Source organism: Ptychodera flava, unplaced genomic scaffold, assembly GCF_041260155.1.
Source record: "Ptychodera flava strain L36383 unplaced genomic scaffold, AS_Pfla_20210202 Scaffold_70__1_contigs__length_633064_pilon, whole genome shotgun sequence".
NCBI classification, from domain to species: domain Eukaryota; kingdom Metazoa; phylum Hemichordata; class Enteropneusta; family Ptychoderidae; genus Ptychodera; species Ptychodera flava.
Window position 1 is genome coordinate 589,369 of NW_027248392.1, and position 12,140 is coordinate 601,508.

Below are 12,140 nucleotides of genomic sequence, written 5' to 3' on the forward strand. Positions count from 1 at the left end.
AAGTAGCTTAAACTTTAACCAATTCCTTGACGATGTCTGTCGTAATGCTAAGAATGCCTGAACTGTTATAGTTTTATCACTCTATTTGACCTCATCGAAGACAAATGTTATTTAGACCAACCCTACGCCATAAAAAAGATTGAAACAAAAATTGTTTTATCTGTAGTTTTTCATATCAAAATCTGTGAAAAAAAACAAAACGATTTACCATACCCTCATGTCGTCAATGTTTCTCTGCGTTTTTGTCGTGTTTTTCTGCGAAATTAAGCTGTGCAAGATGGCTTATGTCCAATCAAGGTTATGCAATCGATCTATTCAATCAAGATCTTTCGTTCACGTGGTAATGATCGGTACACCCTTCTGAATAACACGATGTTTAATGTTGATAGCAAACATATGTATGACCTGGACAATGTGTCAGTATGCCCTGGCAGTGTGCACATTTATTAATGGGAGTAATATTAAAATCGGAATTATGCTTAAATTCAACATTTTAGTTTTGAAACGAAATAATTTGTTTATAGCCTTAGTGTAAGCCTTCTGCAACACTTTTGCATTCCTTTTGCCTTCTAGAAGGTAACAACGCAACCACAGTAACTACGCAGCCAGGTATAACGGTACTCATTATTTTGAGCTCCTGTGCTGTTGCTGTACTTGTGGTCATCGTTGCAGTTCCGGTAGTTATCCGACGTCGCAACAAAGCGAATTTACGTGAGTAAAACAAGTAAATAAAATAAAGTGTCGAATATATTGAACAGACGAAAAGAAATACACATAGCACTTAATTGTAAAATAATTTATCAGTCATTTCTTCAACTCTGTCTCTCTTGCAGGACACATGACATCGAGCCATAGTTATGAAAGCATCAACAACGGTAAGTTTCATATTTTTGTGCTGTCGTAGTAGGCTCTCTCTCTCTCTCTCTCTCTCTCTCTCTCTCTCTCTCTCTCTCTCTCTCTCTCTCTCTCTCTCTCTCTCTCTCTCTCTCTCTCTCTCTCTCTCTCTCTCTCTCTCTCTATCTTTAGGGGTTTTTGTATTACTTTATTTATATCATTAGTCAATAGATTCATTCTCTATGAGTAGATATTACCTAAAAGGTAATGAATATAATTATTGATGTTTTTTGACATGGTGATAAACGTCCCTGATGTTTGATTACATTTAGTTTCAGATCCACATCTCATTCGAACACCAATATTAACCAAACAACTACATTGTTCCACGTAGTGTTATGCCTTCTGCATGTTGAAAACTGAACTAAACACAATTACAACTAAATTGGGAGAATTGGAACTGTCAATTGTTGCAATTTATCAAAAGTGTTAGGTGCCCTATAGGTGAAAGTTACAATATTACAAATTACCAATAAAAAGAAGTTTATTGCAAAAAAGAGAGCCCGGTATACGATGAGCTTACATGTTCTTATTAAAAGTTCACTACTACGATATTCAATTCTCCCAAATTAGTTCCAATCATGTTACAATACTTTGATGAATACCCTTTATCGTTGCCTCTTCAAAAAGATATGCGACTCAGTGAAAGGTGACGGTCGATGTTTGTTCCTTAATTTCAATTAACATTCTTTCTGATTTAAATCACTAACCTAGAGTACCTATAAAGCCAGCACATTTGTCAACGAGAACAAAGTATTAATTTGTAAAAAATATATTATCTTTGCTTTACACTAACGTTTATATCAAGATATTCTTTGATAAAATCGACAGAAGGCAGATGTCATGGTGTATCAGAAAGATCTAATGATGAAATGGATGAACCCGTGAATTATGAAAGTATTCCTTTAAACAATATTGTTACAGAAGACAGTGAAATCGACTGTACATCCTCTGGTGATCAAGTAAGTTATTTAGGGGTTATTACACAAAGTTTGGGCCATACCGCGTCGTATTTGAGTGATGTGTTCGTATTTTGATGAGTTGCGAAGCAACGAGTCAAAATGCGGACACATCACGAGATTACGACGCGGTATCGCCCAAAAGTCGTGTAATAACCCCTTTATCATACATGCATGCTTTGGTTATGACTGTTTTTGTGCGGACGTTCCGAAATTAGCGACGAAATCAACTGAATTCGACCTTGCTTGCTCGTCGCTGTACTCATAAAAAGTTGATTGCAAGGAGTGATGGCAACCGTATCTCTTCTCGATATTATTATATCACTGTTGGGCCATTCCACTTCAAAGGAGGGTTTATGGCACACTTTTAAAGAGAACAATTAAAATCTTAAGATGTCGACACAGGTTTCTACACTTTGAAGAAGGTTTAATTTTATCTTGAAATGGCGGTGGATGTGAAAAATAGGCTAGAGTGTGTAACAATGAGACATGCACAGTGGATATAATAGCCGTACCAGTCATTTTATCTCCAAGAATTATACATGTCCTCAGTCGTCAAATATGCCGAATTTACCATCTTAGAACGGAATTTGTGAGCGGATTAGGGACCACGTGAAGTGAGTACACTGTAAACTGTAGCGTCGTAATTCGTTCGTGATTATGTTGCTGTACGAATAAAACATTTCAAAGGTATTTGCGTCGTTTGCTCGTATATTTTCGTTACTGGCTTGCCTAAATAGAACTAAATTTCTATCACAACAACCTCAACGAAAGTTTTACTTTCCCTTATATCTTACATTGTCTCTGAAACCCGCACCGGTGCCACCGGACAACTATCATGACCTGTGAATCTCACTGACAGGTACAAATCGGAAAAATAATATATGGGCACCTTGTCGGTCGCGAGTATTTTCAGTGCGGTTGGATTTTTGAGGCTCATTTATGGCTGTAAACGATTTAATTCACCACTCAGATACTTCAACTCGTCAACAGGAAACTTTTCATATAGCTGTTCTGTCAACCGAGATCGTAATCTTCGGCGGCGCAGAGTAGACGACATGTAAACACCGCCGTATGAGACTGGCCGTGAACGATGACAGGTGTCGGGTCGGCAAAACATACACATTTTCAATGCGTTCGTTTATATGTTTTTGGTACAATGCCCGTGAACTGACTGCAAACAACAAAATTTTGACCATAATCACATTCACAATGACGTTTCGGAGTGTCACAAGTCTATTTGCTCAGCAGTTTTACATGTATGTGAACATTCCATTGAAGGTCAGGCGTACGCGTCGCTGTAAGTAGTTCGGTTACAGTGAAGATATATTTTGTATTTTTACTAGTTAAAATACGGGTTCATATTAGTACCGTCTAAACAATTGGAGAATGGCAATACAGGCATAGCATGTACGATAATATTTTAGATTATCGTTAACGTCATGTTTTACAGCAAGCTGAATACAAAAATGAATAACGTTCGCTCTATATAATGCCAAAACTAGATTAAAGGGTTTATACGTAGCTCAACTGAGTTTCATGCAGAGTAAATATAATCAGATATTATTCCCTAATATTTTTCTTCGTTCAGCGAAGGAAAATACGAGTGACGTAATGACCGTGTCACCACGAGTCGAAGACGAGTGGTGACACGGTCATTACGTCACGAGTATTTTCCGAGCTGAATGAAGAAAAATATTAGGGAATAATATACTTATCACATGCACAAGCCAATAATTCGTTATTTTTTGCAAAAGAAAATAAGTTTTCCATGACGATTCCGCGTTTAAACTTTTGAACTACTTTAGGAATAAATATCAGTACGCCGTGCACAAGTTGTCAATCACTCCCAGTCGTCCGTCGTGTGCATTTGCGCTCACGTTTGTTCATGTGAGGAGCAAATGACAGCTCTCAGTCTACATGTAGGCTACCTTCCGCAAAGTTATACTCTATTTCAAAGATAGCATAGTCCTAGAAATTTATCACAGACGAAGATACGCTATTTTTCGGGAACAAATATCGACTGAATCTCGACGGCGCGAACACTTTAAAAGTCGCGCCTGACCCTGTTTGCAATGTGTACGGAACCCACGGTATACGCGACCAGCTTCGAGTTCGTTGTTTCCGCAAATTATTCACGTAATTCCTTCGGAATATACAGGCGGTACACTCTTGTGTTTACATTGTTCGGATTAGTAATGTCGTAGTCTGTGAAAATATCGATTTCATTACATGACTTTTGATCGTGGGAGAAACATCGGCCACCATGTTGTTTGTTTACATATTTACGAGCACACCGAAGATCGACAAAAAAAGTCCGACGCACCAAAATTGATGACATAGACGCGGGTTGTCGTGACGTAGAACGACCAGAGAATAAATCCCGTATTTTTTGTTCGGAATCGACAAACTTGGCTTGTGCATGTGATAATAAATCGTATTTAAATCATGGTCAGCATTCATCTATATAAACCTTAAGCAAAATATGTTTATACCGATGAAACGTTAAAGCACAGGAGGAAAATTTTCGAGTTGGAAGGTATTAAAGTTTTGATCGTTAATGTGTTTATAATTAAAACTGCTATAAATTGGATTGGTCTTCTTCAAAATGCTCTCAAGGATTCATTATATATCCATTATGCATCACGTAACATACATTTCTTTTATATTAATAGTCCGGGAATATATTTTCATCACATTTCAGACATCAGATGCTTATAAAGACCTTGAAGTCAGGAAGACGTCGCAAACTTACATGAAACCCGGAGAGTTTCCATTTGAATTTCCAAGTGACAGACTGCATATTACAGAAACCCTATACACAAGTACATTCTTTAGAATTGTGAAGGGCATAGCTTGGTTTATAGACGGCAAAGATGGACCAAGTGCTGTTGCAATTAAAACTGAGATAAGTAAGAAAGGTGTGAATGTGAATTTCAATATGCTTTAGGACCTATAGGCATGGTTTCGAAATGTGTTAATGAATTGGCTTGTGTAATTGTAAACGTAATTTACAGTCTGGGAACTTACTTAATATCGTAGATATCTTCACGCGACGAATGTTTTGTTCCTTTCCGTCATTGGCCCGGAGAGATACATTATTGCTTAAGCACTTGTCGCTTTGAAACATCCTTTTTTCAAGGTCATAGTTAAGGTTATAGCGTCATTTTGATGACAAATGTACTACATATAGAAAAAATATTTTACTATATTCGTAATGCTGTTGTTGATTTTTTCACACAGAGTAAGCAGATCCTGAGCATCAGACTGATAACGTATATATCATATATTGCGACTGTCCGATAATTCGTAATATCGATTTGTTCACACAGAGTCTAAAGATCCTCAGCATCAGAGCGATTTGTTACAGGAATAAACTGATGAAGAAAATTCACAGCGACGAAAATGTGATAAGAATGTTAGGTTACTGTGCTGAAGAGGGTGAGTGTGCACAAAATAGACTCTCACTTGATCATGACACGGAAATATTTGAAACAGAATATGTTGCTATTTCGGCTTTTTAAAATAACTTAATTCTTTTATACTTTATCACGTTCAAAAATGAGTGTTTAGTCATATATCTGTCATTGTCGGCCATGATAATCATAACGGCCCTGATATGTTTTTTTTACGGACCGAGTGTGTACGGCTGAATGGCCCGTGTGAGGGCCCATATGACGTACAACCGAGATTTGCAAAAAAAACCGTATCAGGGTCTTAAAGGTTTGATTATATACCTTAAAGGTTTGGAGGTGTAATAACTAGAATGATGCTAGTCTGAATTATACGAGTTTGCTCATATTCGGACAAAGCAAGCCTTGGCGCAATAAGGTACAATATGACACAAATTAATGTGGCAGCGTCTTTTCTTATAGTGTTACACAGGAACGTGGCTCGACGTATTTCATAATACTCAATTTGTAGCTGTTATTTTGCATATTACGCAGTGCCAATTGTTTTAATCATGGAATATGCATCGTATGGTAACTTAAAGACTTACCTGAAAGAGAATCGTCAGCTTTTTACACCTGGTAAACACGAGTCCTCAAAAAGTCAAATGCTGGCATTTGCTACAGACGTCGCTAACGGGATGAAACATCTACAAAGAAACAAGGTAATGATACTAAGGAGAGGTAACACGTCTAATGCAAAAATTCAATGTGTACGTCTTTCACAATAGACGAAGGATTGATGGCTATCAAAAGGTAAGTCATATGCACGGTACCACTGTACCATCGTGTCTTGTGCCTACAGAATACCAAAACATAATACGAAAAGTAGATAGTGTTTTGACTAAACGCTTTGACTTAAGTCATGTTGCAGCCGACATATTTCGCCCAAATGAGATAAGGGTAGAAAAAAATAAAGGCTTATTATAGCCGGAATTGCAAGTTTCAGCCAGGTTTTATTTTTATATTGTGACAGATTGTTCATCGGTACCTGGCAGCTAAACATGTGTTGGTATTTGCAGGAGGTATCTGCAAGATATCAAACTTCAGCTACGCCACTGGTGTGATGAGCGACGAAAGGTTTTTTGCAACAAAAATGGTGATTACGTACTTAATAGTGATTCATTCATTCATTCATTCATCCATTCATTCATTCATTCATTCATTCATTCATTCATTCATTCATTCATTCATTCATTCATTCATTCATTCATTCATTCATTCATTCATTCATTCATTCGTCCATTCATTCATTCATTCATTCATTCATTCATTCATTCATTCATTCATTCGTTCATTCATTCATTCATTCATTCATTCATTCATTCATTCATTCATTCATTCAGTTAGTTTGTCTGTTGGTGGATGAGTACTCGTTTGTTGGTTAATTAGGTAGTTACCAATTGTCAGTCAGTCGGACAGTCAGTTAGTTAGTTAGTTAGTTAGCCAGTTGCCAATGTTAGTTAGTTATTCAGAATGCTAGATCGTGTGTTTGTTATATTGCCAGTTTTCAGATTCTGTAATTTCTGTGCAAAATTATGGAATTTGTTTATGCAAAATAAGCATCATCCAATTGACTAGTCTACATCTTATTGTCTTCTCTGTATAATCTGCCTTCAGCTAAGTTATAAATTGATATTGTGGTTCAGAATTGTCGCTTTCGAAGCGTACCACTAATTAAGCATTAATTGCAGAAGGGTACTAAAGCTTGCATTAGATTCTTTGAAAACTCAAAGTTAACATAAGGGGCTCGCCGCATCTACTTCAAAAGAAAAAATAAATGTTGACTGTTCTGGAAGTTACCAAACTCAAAACGTATGTACATGTGACTAATATTTAGCAAATATAACATGCTCTCTTCTTAGGAGGAATATACACGGGTTATGCGAATTTTAGTTAATTCATACAAGTTTAATGCACATATTGTAGAATAAAGCGTATAACAATTAGTTAAATCCGATTCAACTTTATAAATTAGGTTACAGAATAATGAAGTGAGTCATTTTCTCATTTTGTTTCTCACATAGAAAACCCAATATCAGTGGATGGCACCTGAATCATTGATGGAGAAATCGTTCACCTTGAAGACAGAAGTCTGGTCATTTGGCGTGGTTCTTTGGGAGATATTTTCTCTTGGTGACAAATGATTGCAGAAATGACGTTCTTGCATTCTGAATACAAAATAGCTCATGTTTGTAATCTGTCTTTTGAACCAGGGCCGACAGTTTTTAGAATTTCACGCAGTATAGTTTTGTACTACATACTGCCCCAGTTCATTAATTTGCCGACCTTACAGTGGAGTACATAATTTCGGCATTCATATATTCAATGTCAGGAAAATTAAAGAGGTTTGCACGCTGGAGTATTGCCGTTATTTATAGTGCCTAAACTACCAAAAAAAACCAAAAAAAACAAAAAAACAATGTTCAAAATTGATAAAGAATCGCAAGAGTAAGGTGGCCGAGTGTCTTAAACTCACTGACAATTATGAAATTAGGCAATGTTAATTTGCAAAGGAATTATATTTTTTGATAAAAGAGATTTAATTGTTTTCCTTGGGTTGTGTGAAACATGATTTAACTGTGTAATAAGTGTACCATAAGTATATATGCATTGAATACGTTGTTTAAGGACGACGTTTGTTAGACAAAACAGTATAGGGAACATGTTGTAAGACAATTTTTAGAATGCATATTAGTGTAAATTCGTTATAATCTTTTATAAAAGCCCTTGAAGAAGTATATATCAGGTGAATTCATCTAGTCTCTGGTGCGGTTTTCAGTTAGTTGGCCTAGTTAGCCCTACTCAGGTCTTTGTTTCGAAGTTTTGAGAACCGTGACACGGGCGTGGAAACAAACTAACACCTAATTACTGATATGTAAACCAGTTATTAGATCTTACTGATTTGCAAATACGTAATTATATTTTAGTAACTACAACCGAATCCAAATCATCCACTCAGTTTGTATAACAGCGTGATAGAAATCACCTCATCACTGTTGAATATCATAGTAACGGTAAGAATGATAACCAATGTCTGCTGTTAAATCTTTTCGATTTTAGGTCGATATCCTTACAAACATACCACTAAAAGTGACCTCCTGGCATTGCTAGAGAAAGGGCAACGTATGGTCAGCCCGGATGGTTGTGAGGACATCATGTAAGGAACTTAAAAATATCAATCGATTAATTTTAATTTGTGTGTTGCCGCTCGATAAATATTTTTTCTCTTTAAAATTGAAATTATTAACATTATTTAAACAGATATGAATGGATGTTGTCATGTTGGAAATGGCGTCCAAGTTTACGTCCATCCCTGCAATCTGTCCACCAGAAATTGAGGAACTTAAGTAAGAATTGTAAGGTATGGTAGCTTCAGACCTATTGTTGTAATGCAGTACTGGATATAAACGGAATCCACAAACGTATTTGTCTACAAAAGCTGTAAAATAAATGTACAAAACCTATCATGATGACATCGATGACGACAAAGGTGATGATGAGTATAATGATCATTATGGCTATCGTTGTTGTGGTGTTTGCGTTATATAATGTAGCTGTTACTATTTGTTACTCGATAATTTTATCCCGAGACTGTAAAATTGAAACTTTTTACTTGACAGTGATATAAAGAACGTTTTACTTGCAGGAATACTCGTATTCTGAGGATGCTTAGGGGAAAAGATCAGCAAGTAGATAACAACGAACGTTTCTTAATACTTACTGCAGCTCAATTTTCAAACATCATATGTTTGAAAGGTTATGCGTGTATTTGTATCATCTTGAGTTTCCAACCAGTTCAGGAACAGAGTCAATATAGTTTATCTCCCAACGTGACGAATATGTACCAGATATAGCTTTCTAATTACAAAGCTAAGTAGACGTTCATCATTGTAATGATAAGGGCACATTAACCCGAACGGCAGCTGCAAGGAAAAAAAATTATATTCATGTTGTTATAGAAATTAAAAGGAAAAAAATCGCTATTTTTATGCTAGTAAGCAAAGTACGAAACCCCGGTCGAAATTTGCGACGGGCTTACTTCGAACTTACGACTCTAATATATATGACGCAAAGGCTCTACTTGTCAATACACTATTTCCAAAGTCGGCCATCTTCCTTTTGTAGAGGTTAGATAATCTTGAAAGTAAAACGATACAAACACATTTTAAATATTGGGCATAGATTCTATGATATCGTTACTTTTTTTTGCGATCACAGCACTATATGAAGACATACGATAGAATTAAATTAGACAAACGGTGATTTTCATACTTGTTGCACTTCTAGAGATAAATTAAGGTGGAGATGTATGATGCCAAAACAGTTTTTTCAAAGAAATATTTCTGATCAAAGATGACAAGGAAACCCCCTCATACTCTATATTTTCAAAAAGCAGAGACTCTAAAGTTTAGTATGATAGCAGTAGTTAACTCGAAAAATAAAGTGGGTGTAAACTTGTGGTAAAAAAAACAAACAATTGTTTTATTATTGATAAAAATTACTTAAGTCAAAAACTTGACACTATTTTCTGAAATGTAATATTTAACTTAAAGGGACATTAGCTGCATATTTTGACCTTATATTGTTGCAAACGAGTGGTTCATGATGTTGTTCTACTCATCGACTGATGTCTGTAAACGGTCGCCCATTGACAACTTCCATACCGTTTGCGTATACTGTATAGACAAAGCTTGGGTCAGAGGTTAATGGTGGGCTACTTTTAACCTCAGAGTTAGCAAGGGTTGACCCGCGACCAGGCCATAGTGCGCATGCGCCGTGAATGTACAAAAAACTGAGACGTCATCGTCTGACGTCATGCACACGGATAATGCATGTACTGCAATGCAATGGCGACTGCCGAGAGTCCTGCGGATAGCACTCGTCAACGAAAGCGTTCTGGTCGCCCGTTTCTCAGTGATTCGGCTCGAAAGCGTTCAAAAGCTCAACGTTCTGCAAGTCGGATAAATATCTTTTCAGAATTTCAGCGTTGGAACGAAATTAAACGTTCATTGTCGTTGGAAACGCACCGTCAAGTTGCAACATTTCTGATATCAGAACATGTGAACCCTAACAAAAAGGCAGAGGTACTAAGTACTCCACATATTCAGGTAGGTCATCGCAACCCGAACAAACATAATGAATATGTGTATTCTACGATGTATATAATATATATATATCTTGTGTACGTATGCCAGCGGACATCCATGGTTAGCTCAGCTGCCCAGTAGCGCGGTTTGTCGCTCGGTACATTTTGACATGGTAGCGAGACTCCGTGAATTTTGATGATGCTACATAAATACGATGTCTCCGACCCTATGTCGCGGGCATCTTCAAAATTTACAGACCATCATGGGCGTTCATTTTCGGCCTCAGATGGTCTCCGCATTAGTGTCTTTACATCACGTACTGCATGGAGCTAGAAACGGAGTGACGTACTGCATGGAGCTAGAAACGGAGTGACTACATAGATAATGATACGAGCGGAACTTCAGAGGCTATAACTCGACAATGTATTCCATGATTTTCTGTGCATTTATGTTGTGTGTTTGATTTTACTAGTGGCTAGTTTTTATGTGTGTGAGTGTGTGTGTATTGAATTTGGAATGCTTTTGTCAATCCTCCATTCCTTATAAAGAAATGCAAATGCATTGATCAAACATTTTCTGTGCAGGTACTATAAACATCCAGATGTTGAAACAGAAAAGTCTAAGACTTTACATGAGAGCCAAGACAACGAAGGACAAGAAATTGCAGTGTCAAGAGGAAAAGGGTAATTCTTTTTTTTTTATTTTTGAATATTTTTGAAGTATTTGTAGATAATATTCATGCAAGTATGCATGGAGCTAGAAACATTCAAAAAGCTGGCATTTTTGATTGTAGATTATGCAGATTACACTATGCATAAATAAACAAATGCGTTGATCACAAATTTTCAGTGCAGGAACTGCTCTTTTTAGCTCCATGGTACTATTAACATGCAAATTTTGAAACAGTAAAATCTAAGACTGTACATGACAGCCAACACAACAGAGGACAAGAAATTGCAGTTTCAAGATAAAAAAGGCATTCTTTTTTCAGTTTAGATATACTTTTGAAGTATTTCTAGATAATGTAAGTGCCTGCATGCATAGAACTTGATACCAAAAAGCACATTCAAGCTGACCCTGGTATGTTTGTTTGTATATTGTACAGATTATGCATAAATAAACAAATGCACCACAGATTTTTCTGTGCACTATAGACACTCAAAGACTACGCTTAGTTTGAACACAGTCCCTCTATCCACGAGGGACTGTGGTTTGAAAATAATTTAAAATCAGATTTGAATTTTTTGCTAACACTTATATGTATTTGTTTCATTGCATGTGTTGAAGGTCTGATAAGCCAAGCCCTGCCACTCAAGCTTTTCCTGTCACATCAACCCCATGGCAAGGCAGGTCTTCTGATGCACGGAAAACCAAGGAAACTCCATTTGTGTCAGAAATATCTTCAGTTGAGTCAGACAGGTAGATGCACAGGAATTACTATGGCATTCATGTACTCGGCTTTGACTGATATGTTTACAAATGTTTGTCGTCTCTTTCTACAGTACTCTCATGCATTGTAGTTTTTCAGTAGTTGATTACAATATGTCAATGGCTTTAAATGTTCTATAGCGTTTTCAGAATTATTGTTTTTTTACGCTCATGTTTTCCTTCTTACAGGGGTGCGTCAATATCTGGAATTGAGGAGCTCAGTGGTCAAGAGAAATCAACTGTGCAAGATCCACCTGTAGAGTCCGTGCAGAACTCACCCAAACCTATTCAAAGTGGAAGGTAAGCCTTTCTGCAGTCAA

The 12,140-nt window shown here is 36.7% G+C and overlaps 1 protein-coding gene and 2 long non-coding RNA genes across 4 annotated transcripts in view; all 3 read left to right on the forward strand.

Moving 5' to 3' along the window:
• LOC139128791 (leucine-rich repeats and immunoglobulin-like domains protein 1) overlaps positions 1-5,229 on the forward strand; it is an 87,867-nt gene extending 82,638 nt beyond the window's left edge. The window contains exons 6-9 of the mRNA XM_070694504.1: positions 834-875; positions 1,726-1,856; positions 4,558-4,765; positions 5,186-5,229. Coding sequence (XP_070550605.1) covers positions 834-875; positions 1,726-1,856; positions 4,558-4,765; positions 5,186-5,229 — 425 coding nt within the window. The remainder of the gene's footprint in view (positions 1-833; positions 876-1,725; positions 1,857-4,557; positions 4,766-5,185) is intronic.
• A 662-nt stretch (positions 5,230-5,891) lies between these two features.
• LOC139128795 (uncharacterized) lies at positions 5,892-9,770 on the forward strand. The gene is made up of 5 exons (XR_011551415.1): positions 5,892-5,967; positions 6,279-6,401; positions 7,330-8,462; positions 8,567-8,666; positions 8,952-9,770. It is a non-coding gene; the product is annotated as an uncharacterized lncRNA (long non-coding RNA).
• A 6-nt stretch (positions 9,771-9,776) lies between these two features.
• LOC139128794 (uncharacterized) lies at positions 9,777-12,051 on the forward strand. 2 transcript variants are annotated; one of them, XR_011551414.1, is made up of 4 exons: positions 9,777-10,413; positions 10,977-11,075; positions 11,680-11,811; positions 12,010-12,051. It is a non-coding gene; the product is annotated as an uncharacterized lncRNA (long non-coding RNA). The 2 variants fall into 2 exon arrangements; XR_011551413.1 differs by having other exon boundaries at positions 9,777-11,075.
• Positions 12,052-12,140: the final 89 nt, after the last annotated feature.